At 39.9% G+C, this 16,106-nt stretch overlaps 1 protein-coding gene across 7 annotated transcripts in view; it reads left to right on the top strand.

The window, feature by feature from the left end:
• Mctp2 (multiple C2 and transmembrane domain containing 2) overlaps positions 1–16,106 on the top strand; it is a 232,954-nt gene that overhangs the window by 96,454 nt on the left and 120,394 nt on the right. For 5 of the 7 annotated variants that reach the window (XR_005505581.2, XR_005505582.2, NM_001191625.2 and 2 more), the window contains 3 exons: positions 1,515–1,645; positions 10,342–10,528; positions 12,846–12,939. Coding sequence is in view for 5 of the 7 variants with exons in the window: in NM_001191625.2 (NP_001178554.1) it covers positions 1,515–1,645; positions 10,342–10,528; positions 12,846–12,939 (412 nt within the window). In the remaining 2 variants the exon portion in view is untranslated. Of the gene's footprint in view, positions 1–1,514; positions 1,646–5,370; positions 5,495–10,341; positions 10,529–12,845; positions 12,940–16,106 lie in introns of those variants that run through there. The other 2 variants (XM_008759526.3, XM_039112926.2) reach the window with 2 other exon arrangements.

The following is a 16,106-nucleotide window of genomic DNA, read 5'->3' as shown; positions in this document are numbered from 1 at the left end:
CATCCTTTTCAAACCATGACAATTAGCTTTTATCTTTTATATAACTATTTTATAACTATTCCTAGGAATAGTTGCCATGCTTTATGAGTTAAAGGGGCTAGGGTAATTGAAAGTTATGCCACATTAAACATTTTTTTTTCTAGAAGGTTTGGGATGTGAATGCAAGGGTATCTGCATTGGGGATTTCTGACACCCAGAAAGCAGCTGAGCAGATACAAGCAACTTGGAAAAGGAGTCAGGAATGCAAGCGGCTCTGTGCTGCCCAAATTTCAGTGCAAAAAAAAAAAAAAAAGAATCCAACATTAGATATCCTCCAAGGCACATAGTGGACGAGAGCATACAAAAAAAATTAAATAAGTGAAGAAAGAAAGAAAGAAAATATAAATTACCATGAGTGGGATCTGGGATGTGTGGAGAAGCACCTCAAACAGATCATTTCAGGCAGAACCTGGCACTGAGTATGTGGGGATGATCACTTCCGTCTACTGAATAGTCTTTAGCCAGTCACGGTCAGGCTAAGGATCTGTCGGAAGCTGCTTTATCCCTCCCTGTGAGCACTCAGCTACTCGGTAGGAGGTAATATATAGATTTAGATCAATGTCTGGCATATTCCCTATGGGGAATACTGCATTGAATTTGTATTTCTAAGACATCTTTTTCTCCTTGGAATCTAAGCTCTGTTGTCTGATATAAAAATGGTATAAAAAACCAGGTGCAATGTGTTTATGTGACATGACAACAGCCACGGTGTGTGTGAGCCACTTGCTTATCGTACCTTTTTCTTTTTTTTAGAAATAGTTAGTGCCGATTTCAGTGTTGGTCTGTAGCCTTAGAAGCCAGACTAAGTCACCAATGCTTGAAATATTTATTCACAAAATCATCTCTGTAAAAGAAAGAGAAAATGAAGGTCCCATCAACGAAGCTACACTGTAGGCAATTTGGTCACACTTAGGCACAGAAACATGTGTATGACTTTTCTAAAACTCTTGTTAATGTTTCAATTATGGCAAAATGGAATTTTCTAGTTTTCCTTTTGCCATATTGTTGGGATTTAGTATCTTTGGAATTGAAAACTAGATATATGTTATTACATAGTATAGCGTTCCTACTTAATGTGTCAAGAAGATTTTAATTGAGCCTACATACAGTTTATCTGATGCTTGGGTCTGGTTTAATATACACCATCGCAAACATCACTTGCATTTGACTGGACAGTCAATGCTGTCTTCTGCAGGAATGAGCAATTGACAGCTCTTCATTCACTGCATGATTATGTGGCTTTTATAGTTCCTTATGCTAGTCTTTTTAACTTGATGGAAGAATTGCTGTACCGGGGAGGGGGTCATTTAAAAGAGTAGTCATATTTAGCTAACTCCTGAGTCCATGAGGGTCTCACTAAGAGACCACTCTCATTGTGGTGACTTCCTGACCTGTAGGCATGACATGAATGTGTAGCTGCTGTGGCTGTGACCTACCTTCTGAGAAAGTAAATCCTGTAACTGCATGTTTTCTAGACACTGTGTAAGAGTGAAAATCCGCAGTGGCAGGAACAGTTTGACTTTCACTACTTCTCTGACAGGATGGGCATTTTGGACATTGAAGTGTGGGGAAAGGACAACAAAAAGCATGAGGAGCGACTGGGCACGTGAGTCACTCTGCTACTATTGGGGTGGGAGCTCTTAATTGCATAGGGCTGGCTTTGAAAAATTACCTTATTTGTTTGGGTTGAGAGTGGACACCCATATCCTACCCCTAAGAAGCCAGTAGTAAGTTAAGCAGCCACTTAATGTGGAAGGGGTGTTAGTCATGTTTCTAATTGCTCAATGCAATCCAAAATTCATAGTAGGCTTTAAACATAAGCAAACAGACTTCCTCCTCATTTATAGGGAGCTCATTCCAGGAACTCCTGATGATAATAATATACTCAGTGGTTAGAGTGCATGGGAGCCACTCTCAGATCTGCATTCAGATACCTCAGATTTCTGTATTACAAATAATACATGATAGAATGTAAAAACCTATGCAAGTGGTTGTTAGATCCCAAAATGCCTTCTTGTGGTTACTATGGGTATATTCTTTCAACATTTTATTCAAGGTAGGTTGAATCCATATCAAGGTTGGTTGAATGGAGAACCCCTATTCATTCAAAAGGCCCACTGCAGATTGTGAGTCTGGAAATCTCCATAGAAAGTCACATGCTGTCTCAGACCACTGGGACGTATTTGTAAACATGTCCAAGATTTCATTTTCATTTCACAGAGTAATAAAAGAAGGTGAGTTGTTCCCCATGATAAAAAAATGTCAATGTCCTTGCTGGATTTTGTGATAAACTATTATAGAACTGGAAGCAGCCAAAGCTATTCCTTGGTTGTTTACTTTGGACTCTCAACAGCTCAATTGAGGTGGTCACCGATGGGTAACTGATTGTAAGGTCAGGATGACAGTTTCTGACAGGATCGTAGCAAGGAATTCAGTAAAACAACAAGACCATGTCTGTCCTGTAGTAAGTACAAAGGAAATGTGCTAGAAGAAGCTCGCCTCACCTCTGATGTCTGACAGCAGAGCCCCTCAAGCTAGGGAGAGCAAGTTGTCCTTTGACTTGAGAACCACTGAATTCCAGAGCTAGGAACTGGAGTATTAAGGATTCCATCTTTTATATCAAACCATTCCCTTCCGTTCTTCCCCTGGATGCATGATTTATATAGAAATCTTAAATGAGGAACACAAATGTTTAAAAGGGATGACAACAGCTATTTGTTGTCATCTTCTGGCCTGGGACCTGAACTCAAGGCTGTATGCTGACACATGACAAAGATACTTTCCCCTCTCCTATGGAGCCAGTACACCTTGATATTTGGGATCCTGGCCAAGGACAAAGGCTTTTCACTCAAAGCCAAAGATTAAAATAACTGAACTGCTCTCACCCACTCATTTGACAGTGTGGGGGCTGGTGGGAGTGCAGAGAGAACAGTAAGAGGTTCAGAGGGAGACATGGCATGAGGCCCATTAAGCAGTCCTTCAGAGAATGGTCTTTCTCTCTGCAGTTCATGATGCAAGGTGTGGAACCCTGCAATGCAGTGTTAGCCCTTTTTGCTACCTGCATCTCACCATTCCCAAGGTAGCTGCCAGGGGAACTTAGCACCTCTAGAATCCCTCCCTTGTTTCTCAGCACAGCTAACCTGTTGCACGGTGTTCCCTGACGTGTAACAAGACACTTGTAGCAGACTGGCTCTCATTCGCCTGATAGAAGTTACACCCCACAGTTATATGGAGAGAGCATGTGCCTCTGTATATAATGTCTACTTTCCAATATGCATGGTCAAGCATCCACTAAGACTATGGTAGGACTATCTGCCTTGCACTTTGCACCTTCTTTGAGGTGGGTTTGCCTTTCAAGTCTTCTTGTTGCGTACTCAGCTGCCTTGTCTGGTAGGCAGCACTCATGGCTTTGTAAAGTTCACTGGGCCAACAGGTTACATTGCATACCAATCTGGGTCACGTCGCCTAACCCAGATCCAGAAGTTGTGGGCTAATGTTTGACAGTCTCTTCATGTCCAGTTACCAGTCTGATCTTGCTTTTTTTCTCCCCTGACCACACATGGGAACTGAGATGCTGCAGACATTTCTGTCCCTCTAACATCCCCAGCTCTCTGACGTGCCAGAGCTCTGATAATATAGAGGGTGGTAGGATCAGAAAGTCGGGACAAAGGCTAAGTTAGGAAACCCAGAGAACTCGGTGTCCCAACGTGTTATCTGCACAGTGGGCATTTGGGCCTCCCGTGATGAATGGCCCATGGTTATTTTCGTAGGTGCAAATAATATAATGCCTTAAATGTCTCATGTCACTGCATTGTCATGTTTCCATCACATAATAGGAAACACTTTTTCAAATGAGCGTTATGTGGCTTCTCAGAGACAAAAAATAACCGAAGACGTCCTGTATGGTCTATGCCTTGTCATCTGACTATTCATTTATTATTTTAGCAATTTCCTGTTTGTAACTGAGATGCTTACCTGTCTGCTGATCCTTCTGTCCTTCCTCTTTATGGGTTGGAAAGGACTGGTGTTTCTTTTTTTGGTATCCTTTTCCTTTTTCCCCTCTTACAATGCAAAAAAATAACAAAAGTATCTCTTGGGAGACCCTGCTCTATACAACATTGTCTTGAGGTGCACAGCAAGGTCTTTACACACATAGAATCGGCTTCTTGGGTTTAATGTACATATGATGTCCTGGTATTTCGTAATTCTAATACTTAGGAGAATGTGGAGGGAGGATCATGAGTCTGAGTTTAGCCTAGGCTACACCGCCAAACCCTGTCTTGTAAACAAAAACAAACAAGTCTTTATGCCAGCATACAGTTAACTCTGGCAAGTCACTTGTGGGATGCTCCTTGTGAGTTGCTGTTTTCAAATTTTCAATTTAAAAAATTATTTTTTTCTCTCTCTCTCTGTCTCTCTCTCTCTGTCTCTCTCTCTCTGTCTCTCTCTCTCTCTCTCTCTCTCTCTCTGTGTGTATGTATGTATGTATGTATGTATGTGTTTGTGTTTGTATGATGTCAGATCATTCACGTAGAAGTCACAGGTTAAGTTTCAGGAGGAGTTGACTCTTTCCTTCTACCATGGATTCACAGGTTAAATTCCGGTCATAAGGCTTGTGCAACAAGTACCTTTAAAGTTCCTATACCTATTGAGCCACCCCACCAACCCAAAATTTCAATATTTTTATCTTCACGGTTTTCTTTCTTTGCAGTGTCACTCTAAAACTTAGCTATTCCTACTTCAACTATTCAAAAATAGAACACTCTCAAGCTGTGTTAACAAATGCTCACTGTCTCCCAAGGCTTACTCTCTATTTTATTTTGGAGAACACAGTCATGTTAACACTTTGAAACCCCTGAAAGGAAATTCTCCTTGGTGAAGCTTCCCATTGTAGGTAGTTTGATATGGTGTAAAAACAACACACTGGGGAGAGGAAGAGTTACTATGTGATTTTGGCACCAAACCTACTGTGTGTCTGACTATTTTGTTTTACAGTGGGATCCATGGCAAACATCCAAGTAAGAAACTGTGGCAATATTCATTGACATTGTCTACAGTGAGCATTATATTACTGTCAATTATTTTCTAATTTTTCTGTGTGGCAAGAATAGATATCTGTAATATTTAAAATGAAAATTATTTAATTCAGGTAAGCTGACTATAACCAGTAAAAGTCACTGTTTTTTCAAAACATAGACATTATTATTATTATTATTATTATTATTATTATTATTATTTCTTTATATAAGTGAATGGTGGGCATGTTCAAGAATATTTACTGACTCAAAAAATGAACAGTACAATTTCACATTTACAGATGGTAACCTTTGCTTGTAGGAGCTAGGCTCACACAAACAATGGCACTCTTTAGATCGACTCTTCTCTGCGTGTGTTCTGAGGCTCTCTGGAGTCACCCATAGGTTTTACCCAACCATCAGGAAACTTCAAAGATGGGGTAAGTGGAGCCTCAGAGATGAATATGCTTTCAGAGGAGCCAGCCTCCCTCGAGGACATGCTGCCTACCTCATTGTTTTTTATTGGCAAAGCAACTATAAAAAGAAACCATCAGAACCGTGGCAGGGAGAGTGAACTTTCACAGAAAGGAAGACATAAGTGCAACAGTAACCAGTCCTAGCTATGTGTGCATCCCTTTCAATAAAACTAACAATGCAAGCAAGTGACAAAGCCCAGGAATCCTTCACAGGCCCCCAGCACAGAGTTCCTTGTGAACACTATGCCCCGCTTTTATTTTTGTGCTGAGCATCTCAAGTTTTCCTGCTTGAATGACAATCGTTTTACCCACCCAGCCATCCTCCAGCCCCTGTTGTTAATGAAAGGAAAAAAAAGTATAAAGAACAGATGAATATAAATTATCCATTTTGTGCTGTTTCAAAGGAATCATTTTCTTAATGGATGCGTTCCGTTTCAGCATGATTGGAGGGACTCTGTTTCATAGAATATTGTAAACTTAGTTTGCGAAGGTTGAGAATGAGATTTCGTACTCCTGTTTTGATCTGCCCCACAGTCGCGCCTCAGTCCCAGATGGTGTCTTAAAGTGGCTCTGACAACCTACTGGTTTATTAGTGGCTTTGAGGCAGTGAACAATCCAGGCTGGAATATTTCTCTGGACAAATTGCAGCCCACATCGTTGATCTGCTTTACGGCCAGGCTTGACACATTCACCGTCCCTTCCTGTTCGCCCACTTCCTCAGCCCCTGAGATTTACAGCTTTTCCAACTACAGCACTCTTTCCTGCCCCTTGCATTTAAGTTAAAAGCTGACCAGTCTGTAATATAAAACATGGAATTATGGTAATGAGGGAGAGGTTAAAAGCTATCACGGCAAGTCAGAGTTGGGCCGGTTTGGCTGACTGATAGGGTAAAATTATGTGTTGAATTAAAACATTAAAATGTTGTGGGATTAATGGAGAAAGACAAGAACAGGAGGTCAGAAACAATGCTAAGTCAGCACTTTAACAGCCTGTGGTGAGAAAGGGAAGCTTTAATAAATGTCTGTTGCAAGGAAAAAAATAATAAAAGTAATTTAGTCTCTGTTTCCTTCAGGTAAGTAGAACTGTGGAATTCTCAACCTCAGATCCAGGAAATCCATTTATTTTGGTTGTTTTCTATACAGTGGAAAAATGAAGGCTGTGAAATAATTAACCAAAGAGACAGGTTCTATCGTTTAGGATTTGTGGTGTGTGTAGTTTTTCTTACCCACTGGCAATGATTTGTTTGACCATTTATTTTATTCACCAATACAGGCAACTCTTGAGTGTTAGGCAGGCTTCTAAGCAGTGACGATTCACTACCAAATAACGGAGGTGAATCTCCTGTCCTTTATCATTAAATTTGAGCATCTGCAGTGAGCCTTTTATTGGTGTGAGGACTGTGGGTCCCAGAAACCATACACGTGAACTTGGCCCTCTGACAAAAGTAGACAGCATTCTGGACATAGGGTGACATACACAGAAATTTGCTAAGAGTCCAAAGGAGGATGGGAAGGCTGGAGTGATGGTGCAGTGGACCCAGTAGTTTGCCACACAGGCATGACAAGTTCAAATCCAATAACCCAGGTAAAGGCCAGAAGCTTGGCACACATACTTAGGAAGTAAGCACAAATCCAGGCAGGTATCCACACAGGATGAGCTCCTTTGTTGTGTAGAAACTTGACAGGGGAGAAGGCTGATGATGGCTCTGGATAAAGTTGGTAGATAGAACAGGGCATGTAGCCAGGGAATGAATCCCTTGTCAAGTGGATGAATGCAGTGGCTTCTCTCTAGGTGTGCATATACCAGTGACCTTTCCGCCTTCATTTCCACAAGATGAATCTTTGAATTGTACCAGTGTTCCTGTCAATTCGATTTGCTAGGATCTGAAGCTGTAATGTGCATTTTCTGAATTCCCATGGATCCTAGGGGTTGAATACCCTGGTTGCCCAAAGAGGGTCATTAACCTTGCACAAAGAGTAAAACACCATACCCAGAGCACAGCAATACTTTCTTAATGCTCGTTAATCAGGTTCCTTATAAGGGCAGCCTGAATGGTTACCCTTCATATGGTTTCTTACAACAGAGCACTTTTATAATAGTGTTTTTTTTAAATCTAATTTTATTAATAAGGAGATCATTGGGTGTTTTGGCCCAGATTCATAGGGCATAGTGAAACTGAAAATTATTTTAAATTTTTTAGGTTAATGTCTTTGATGTCTTTATTGATAAATTCATGTCACCTTGAAGCAATCTTGGCAATTAAAAATACTTTCATTGGTGTAATTTACCACAGCTTAAACAATAGCATTTCTCTACACCAAGACTGACAAATAGAATCCAGGAGTCAAAGCCCATTTTTTAAGTAAATAAAGTTTTATTACTAAGCATTCTCATAAATGCAATATATTGCATAAATTAGTTACATTGTATAGATATATTAATTACATTGTAGATTTTGTGTTATAAGGAAAGAGTTGAGTAGTTGAAGTAGAGACAATAACCCACAAACCATAATAACTTTTGCTTCATCACAAAAAATGTGTTCTCCATGACAGAGTATCCTGGAGTCTGTCCTTAATAGGTTGACAGGCTAACCCCAAGACCTTCCCATAACAGGTACAGAGGTTGGTCTTGTGTCATTCTTATAGCTGTTACAGGTCAATCCTGCATATCCCTGTAACAGGTAGCAGGGGGAATGAAAACGTGGAGAACCTTAGAAAATATCAAAAGGTTTTGTTGAATCTCAAGTAGGAAAAAAAAATCTAATCAAATTTATTTTGTATATTCTCTGAGACAAATGCAGTGCAGGAATGAAAATGCTCAAACTGCAATGCATGAAGTTTTCAAAGAATTAAGACAAAGGATCTCAATTTGTCTTTTCAATATTTAGAGTAATAAAGGCATTTTACATTACTTTTAGATTACATTACTTTTAGATTACATTGCTTACCTCTTGAAGAGTTTAGATTTGCGTTGTGAATGAAGAGCAGAAGCATTACCCCTTATAATGAGCTAGAAAAGAAAAAATGCCCCCAAATCTTTGGCAGATTTTACATATTAGCAGATAACTAGAAATTGGTAACCATGCAACACTTTCAGCAATGGCAGATTTAAACCATATGAATAGACAAAAAGTTTTCATTTTCATTAATTTAGAAAAAATTCCTTCCCAACTAGTGTCCTTAAAAATGTAGAATAAGACTCTTAAGTACACATGTGTACACACTTCTCTAATATTAAGAATATGGGCATTGTAGACTTTTAAAAATGGCATAAAACACTTGATATTTCCTTCTCTATTAAGCACATTTGATTTCTCACTTATTTGCTTATGAAACAAAACTCTAAGTTACTCCTCCCTCCACTGTAGTATTACATTTTATTTCATAGAGACTTTCTATTGCTATAGAAAATATTGTTTTAGTGAAAAACGCAGAAAGCAAAATATATTTGTATTATAATTTTATCTCTAATAGAAATACTTGTGAATTTATTATATCTAAAATGACCAATAACCCCTTCTATAATTGGGGTTCACTTTCTATAAATAGCAAGTAAAAATCTATACATGTTTAATTTTAGTTTTAATATGTGAATTTTGGTCCTGTATTTAAGAACAGGAGTAGACTGGTAATTTATATCTTCCTATTTTAAGTTTGAGGGAGACCACAGTTATGCCAATTTATTACACTGGAAGAATTTTGTTTTTGTGTCTGTGTGGCCCCAAATTGCCATTACTTTCCTTACTGTACATAAGATGACCTATCCCTAGCTTTCTGCTAACACACAAAGTCCCTTGAAAAGTTAATACAAAAATCTGCTTTAGCTTATTGTGAGATGGGGGTGCTTCTATTCTTTCCAAAAGTCTTGAATATTCATCATGTTCATAATTGTACAGTCTGTGAGAATTTTATAAAATAATTAAATCTCAGTGCTCCTATAGCCTGCCTTTTCTTTCCCCCAGTGCATTCCTGGCTTCTCCACCCAGCTGCATTCTTAAACTTAGACTGTGTAGTCCAGGCAAAGCCAGACTTTTTCCAGTGTGGAAGCAAACAAATGGCTGAGCACCTAGGTGCCCCTTCCCCCCTTCGGAGGGTTGGCTTCTGTATTTCAATGTGTTTAAGGTTTTCAGCAGCTCTACACCATTGGCTCTTAAGAGGCAGAAAACCTGCAATTTATAGCAGATGGGTACAGCCCTTCCTGGTGGTGCGGCAGACAGAGATGGGATCAATCAACAACACTTCATCCTCCAATTGTCTACAAGGAACTCACCTGGGGAAGCCTGCCTATTAGGAAACCCCCTCAACGTGTTTCTGTACTAAACATTTGCCAGTCGTCTTTAGTCAATTGACAAGAAAATGGTTTCTGTGTTCCCTCTTCCCCCACATGTCTTGACTTCTCTCTTTCTGTGTGTGAACTTCTGATCCTTTACTTAGAGCAGGGAAGACATAGGGAAAACAGAATCCTGATGCTTGCTTACACTTCATGATACCCTTCTCTCTAACTCTTAATCGCACTGTCATTTTATGAGCCTTATTTGGCAAAGACCTAACAACTTCTTTTGTTCCTTATTATACTTTGTCCTTGCTCTTTCTTTTCATTTTCTTTAGTGAAAGTGGGTCCTTAATTTAGAGAACATTAGGCTGAGAGACGATCCTGAGACAAGGGAGCTCTGGCAACCTTCCTCGATCAATAACCCGTGTCCAGAGTGAAGTTTGGGGCTGAGAAAATATGTATGAAATGGGGGCTTTGGAAGTTCACCATGACCCTGAGTTAATCTCTGCCTTCTGCATCTCCTGAAATGTGTCTAGGTGTAAAGTAGACATCTCAGCGCTCCCACTGAAGCAAGACAACTGCCTGGAGCTACCTCTGGAGAGCTGCCAGGGGGCTCTCCTCATGCTGATCACCCTGACCCCCTGTACTGCAGTCTCCATCTCTGATCTCTGTGTCTGCCCTTTAGAGGACCCCAGTGAAAGACAGCTGATTTCCCAGCGATACGTAAGTGCATTATACGTCATCACCCTAACCCTTCCCCCTGTCACTCTGCCCAGCAATTTGCAGTTTCACCTTAAAATCAAGTCTATGCATTGGAATAAAAAGTACCCAGAGAGATCACGGTTGCAAGTTTAATTCCCTGTCTCATAAAACAAGACAAAAGACCTAGGGATTAATGTATGGCCAAGATGGCAAAAAGAAACTTGAAGTTTGCCTTGCTGTTTCAAAAACAAAACAAAGCAAAGCAACAACAACAACAACAGCAACAACAGCAACAGAAATCGGTGATTAAAAGTTGCTGAAAGATATTGGGATTCTCTAGGCTGACTGTGGATAGGAGTGGAAATTTGAACAGAAAAAAGTTTGCTAGAGGAAATTTTCAAAGTAACTTTAAATGCTTTGTGCGTTTTATATAGAAGGATTTAGTAGGATTGGGGGAGGGGGCTGTGCCTAGATAACGCATGGGATACATGGGAAGGACTTTGTTCTGTACCACCTTGAGGGTGACATCAGTGTATGATTGCCTCTAAATACTGCCATGTGTGGAAGGGCATGTTCAACCTTTATTTGTCGATTTGTTTTTTGTACTATGGCCTTCTAGGTGTCTTTATTTGCACCCTTTTCCTTAGTTTGTTTTTGACCCATTTGATTAATCAACACATGATCATTATTTCTATCCCTGGAAGAAAGTCGATGTCTGGAAATGAACCAAAATAGATGTGTACTGAATGGCCTCATTGTTCTCAGGATAGAGTTTAGTGCCTCCAGAAGCCTTCATTATGCAGGTATATTGGTAAACTGAAACATTCTTCACCATCGTGAGGGAAAATTCTAGACCTATACGTTATGCCAGCACAGGGTCTGCATGCCGTCGTAGTCTAGTCAGATGGAGTGTAGGCAGGACGCACCATCAATGTCTTCTCTGAGCACGTTCCTGAGGAGAATGGAATCTGAGAATGAATACTTTTTCAAGAGGACAAATTGTGAAATGCTGAGGCAGGCTTCATATTTATAAAACAATATTTGTGGCATTATAATGGCTGCTTTTAGGATTTGAGACTGCTAGGGAAGTGGGTATCCTCCTTTCCCCAGTGAGCCAACATCTGTGGGAGAGAGAAAGAGCACACTGTCGCTCTTGCTTTACATACAGCTTATTCTAGCCTAGAACTGACTGTGTAGCCCAGGGTTGCCCCATATTCTAATCTTCCCACCTCAGTGTCTCAACAGTGGGATCACAAGTCTATATGCACACCATGGTGACAGAGTAGCAATCTGCAGAAAGCATTTCTACCTTTACATTGTAGAATTAGTCACTTCAAAAGCTTCCTTATAGCTCAAAAGCTAGCTGGTTGACCTGTTTAGGGTAAATACATACAGAGAGAAGCATTTTCAATACTTTTGAGACTAACACATATGGAGATTAGGCAAAACATATTTAATATTAAATGTTTGCTATTTTACCCTCACATGCTTAAACAGCAAGGGTTTTTACTGTTGCCTCCTGAGTCACAGAGGCTGCTTAAATAGCTTTTAGCTATTTAGCAAAGATGGCAACAGTCTTGAAGGTTTGGAATTTGCATTCTCTTTTTCAGTGTGTATCTTTTGTAGCCATGATGATTGCTACGTGCTTTATCTCTGACACATAGGGGTATTTTTTTATGGATGTTGTGTACTTAGAGACATCCAAATACTGCTGTGTCTGCTTCAGAATCACGAGTAGCTGTAATAAATTACTTGATCTATGGTTCCTGCTAATTAAAGACTAAAGAGAATGTGACTACAGGATGGGACCAGAAGCCCACTTCTCATTTAGTGAATGGAACAGGTTGACTCATAGATCGGAAGACTCTATCTCTTTCCATTCCTGATTTCATTCTCTTTGTAGCAAGCATTTACGATGGGATGAGGGTTAGCCCTATGGTATCCATAAAGTTTTATAAAATAACAAAGTCAGCGTGATATTGCCTTTAGTGGTGATTTAAAAGTTGCATTTAGGAGAAAAGGCAGGGGAGAACGAATATAATTTCACCCACACATTTTCCCTATGGGATATCTATGCTAGCACCAGGGGGCTATGTTAAAAGCAGATTGTGAGTGTTTCTAATTTGTTTATTTTGAGGCTGCAGTTAATTAATTCTCAGCTAATTTTTTTCTAATCTGGCTGTGATACATGCCTAATGGCCCTGATGCTTGACATAAGACAGCATTGCAACTCTTCTAAGAATTTTTAGAGTAAGGAGGAGATAAATCTGAAACATAACTTCTGGGGGAACTTCAAGGCAAATGTGCAGCTTGTGTTTAACTTCCTTTGTCTCCATAGGCCTTACAGAACTCTCTGAAGGATGTGAAAGACGTTGGTATTCTCCAGGTGAAAGTTCTGAAGGCCGCAGACCTCCTGGCAGCTGACTTCTCAGGTAAAGAGCATAGAGCCTCCCTTTGACTTTTGTTTCTGTTGCTTGTCTTGCTTCAAATTGAGCTTCAGGCAAAGCAAGACATCTAATAAGTAGAAGTAACTATCATGTCCCATTGAATAAGTAGGAGGAAAAGCACACCCGGAAGCAATTGTCTTCTCACAATGCTCTCTTTGCACAAACTGAACTCTCTTCAAACAATTTTACTCAGATGCATTCATGTAGTAGTTCATTTGAGATTCCAAACGCTGACGGATCAATAGCCTCCTCATTGTACCGGTCTGTATCATGCAATGCTGCACACCGTCTAATGGCTCTTATCCCCTCACAGCCCACCATATTCTCACTTTGCTGGTGAGCACTGCAGTTCACTCTTCAACAGGCAGTGCTGAGTCCTGGTTGGTGTGAGCATCCCTGTATTAGGGACCAGAGTTAAGGACCTGAGACTGCTTTCCACTTTTTGTTAAACTTTTGGAGCACTCCCCTGATATTTTATGAACTTGGACATTCAGAAGGATGTCTGAGTGGACCTTCTTTGTGCCTCAGTGGGGCTCTTCAGCATGTATGGTATTCTGGATATAGTGGAGTTCAATCGACCACTCCCCACCCATCACCACATCACACCAAAGCCCAGTGGATGGATGGTGATGATTAATTCCTGGACTTAATAGATAGTCTGAACTTCTTGATGTAGGTGCTAAGAACAGAACCTGGGTCCTGCTGAAGAGCAGATAATATTCAACTTCTGAGCCATCTGTCTAGCTCTGCATGACGTTTTAATAAGCAGAAAACTCAGCAGATCAGATTTTTTTTTTTTGGTTCTTTTTTTCGGAGCTGGGGACCGAACCCAGGGCCTTGCACTTCCTAGGCAAGCGCTCTACCACTGAGCTAAATCCCCAACCCCAGCAGATCAGATTTTAAGAAGCTTAAACTTGACAAAAATTTTAAATTTTAAGCACACTCTGTGTCAATAATTTTGGAAAATAGGAACTTAATTTTAAGAAGTTTACATCCAGCTGCAGACAATGAGAAGAAAGGAATACTATGAACTTCTATGAAGGATTTATCTCCAACCAAAGAATGTCACTGGGAATAGGTTTTGAGATGTGTTTTTATGGCCTACTAAAAGATAGAAATGTTAAGTCTTAAAGATGACATACTCAAAATAATGCATTTTATAGGTGTACTCGTGTGTAGTGTATATTTGCATATACATGGACGCATTTCTGTGCATGCCTGCCTCCTCCTACCCCATGTGTGTTTGTGTATGTGTGTGTGTGTGTGCATGCGTGCATGTGTATGTGCAAGCATATGTGTATATGTGTGTGTGTGTGTGCGCGCATGAGTGTGTGTGAGCATGCATGTGGATGTGTGAGTATGTGCGTGAGTGTGTGAGTACGTGCGAGCATGCATGTGTGTGTGTGCTCGTGAGTGCGTGTGAGCATGTGTGTGTGTGTGTGTGTGTGTGTAGTCTTTAGGTTGACATGGGAGATCTCCCTTAATTACTAGCCACCTCAGATACTGAGACAAGATGCTTTGTGGAGCTTCAAGTTCACTATTGTGGCGAGTGTAGCTGGCGTATACTAAGGACTCCCTGTCTCTGCCTCCCTCGTGTTAAGATTGCACACCAGTTTTTATATGGTTTCTGTGAATCCAAACTCTCATCCTCACACTTCAGTGATTCTCTACTGACTGAGCCATTTTCTCAACCCTCAAATGAATACTTTTAGTGTTCACTAATATTAGTTGACATGTGAATGGCCTCATTAAATAAGAAGCTCTCTTTTTCTTACTTAAGAAAACACTCACTTTTATTTGCGCCTTTTTGAGTGTTCCTTTTATTCAAGAATTATTTTAGATTAGTAAGCAGAGTGATGGATTTCATTACAGCGTTATTATGTGTGCCGTTGGGTCATGTGAGCCTTTGACGGTATTTAACAGGTGTCTTTGGCATTCTTGATGTTGCCATCACGGAAGCCATACTTTGTGTAATCAAGACATTTTCCAAAATGGATTATTTTTACTTCTAACTGTATAGATTCGAGAAGTCCACATTCGTTATTGTCTTAGGAAATGTGTAAAGTCCAAGAACTCACTCATGCTTTTGGGCAGATTGTTTTTAAAACTCCTCTCTACATTTGTAGATTTTGATCCCCAGCAACTATGGATCCTCCATCCCTGGTTTCGTTGTTTGTAAGGTCTCGTTTACAGTGATGTCAAATCTGAAAACAATGATGCAACCTTATCGCTCCTGTGAGTTGATGCTTCTCAGGAGCCTGAAATCACAGTGGTGGATGATAGTTCTTTCAGGACATTAAACATTTTCCAAAGAACACTTTGGCTTGTTAAGCAAATAGGGATATAGACCTAATGTATAAATACCAGGAGGTAACGTGAAACCCTTTCTCTAAAATGTTAATTAGTAAGGAAATGACATTTTGCTTTTTAAAAATATTCAAAGTAGTTAGGAGATCATATTGGAATGGTCATGGCATCAAACAGAATGAGGAAAGCAATAGAACAGAGAATTTTGACTATGCACTCTCATGTTTTCTTTCTGTGTATTATTGATGAGCAAATTATAACTATCCAAAATTGAGGCAAAGTGACATAGACCATATGAATCTTTGCTTTCAGAATTAAATCTCATAGTCTTTGTTTCTTATAGCTCTTAGGCTCCTGGGTTTTCCCACCCACTGCAATGTTTTTAGAAGACAAAGGGGGCCTAACTCACAGCTATAATGTAACTTTGTGTTTGTTTTCAAACTAAATTCCAAAGCTTGTAGCAGAGGCTGCCCTCTGCCTCCCAAGATATGAGCTATTAGCATCTCCCTCTATTCCCAGTACAGTGTAACTCTTGTATATGAAAGAAATGAATTCCAGTTATAGTGAGGGGGTATAGTCAACATTTGAAAGAGGTCAGCAACAAAGACATACAGTGGAAACTCAAGTATTATTGCCATTATAATAATCATTCTGTTACCATTTCTGGCAATATAGAATAGAACAACAAAACAATGGCATCCCTTCATCACGGGTCAGATGATTCACTCAATGTCAGCAGTACTAAGAGAAATGGAGATGATAGTTTACACTTTATGCCCAATATTAGCTAGTCAAACTTATTTGTTATGGCTGATAGGAAATGAATTTATGTGCACAAAATCCGA

This window comes from Rattus norvegicus, chromosome 1, assembly GCF_036323735.1.
Source record: "Rattus norvegicus strain BN/NHsdMcwi chromosome 1, GRCr8, whole genome shotgun sequence".
Classification (NCBI taxonomy): domain Eukaryota; kingdom Metazoa; phylum Chordata; class Mammalia; order Rodentia; family Muridae; genus Rattus; species Rattus norvegicus.
This window is presented reverse-complemented; position numbering and strand designations above follow the sequence as displayed.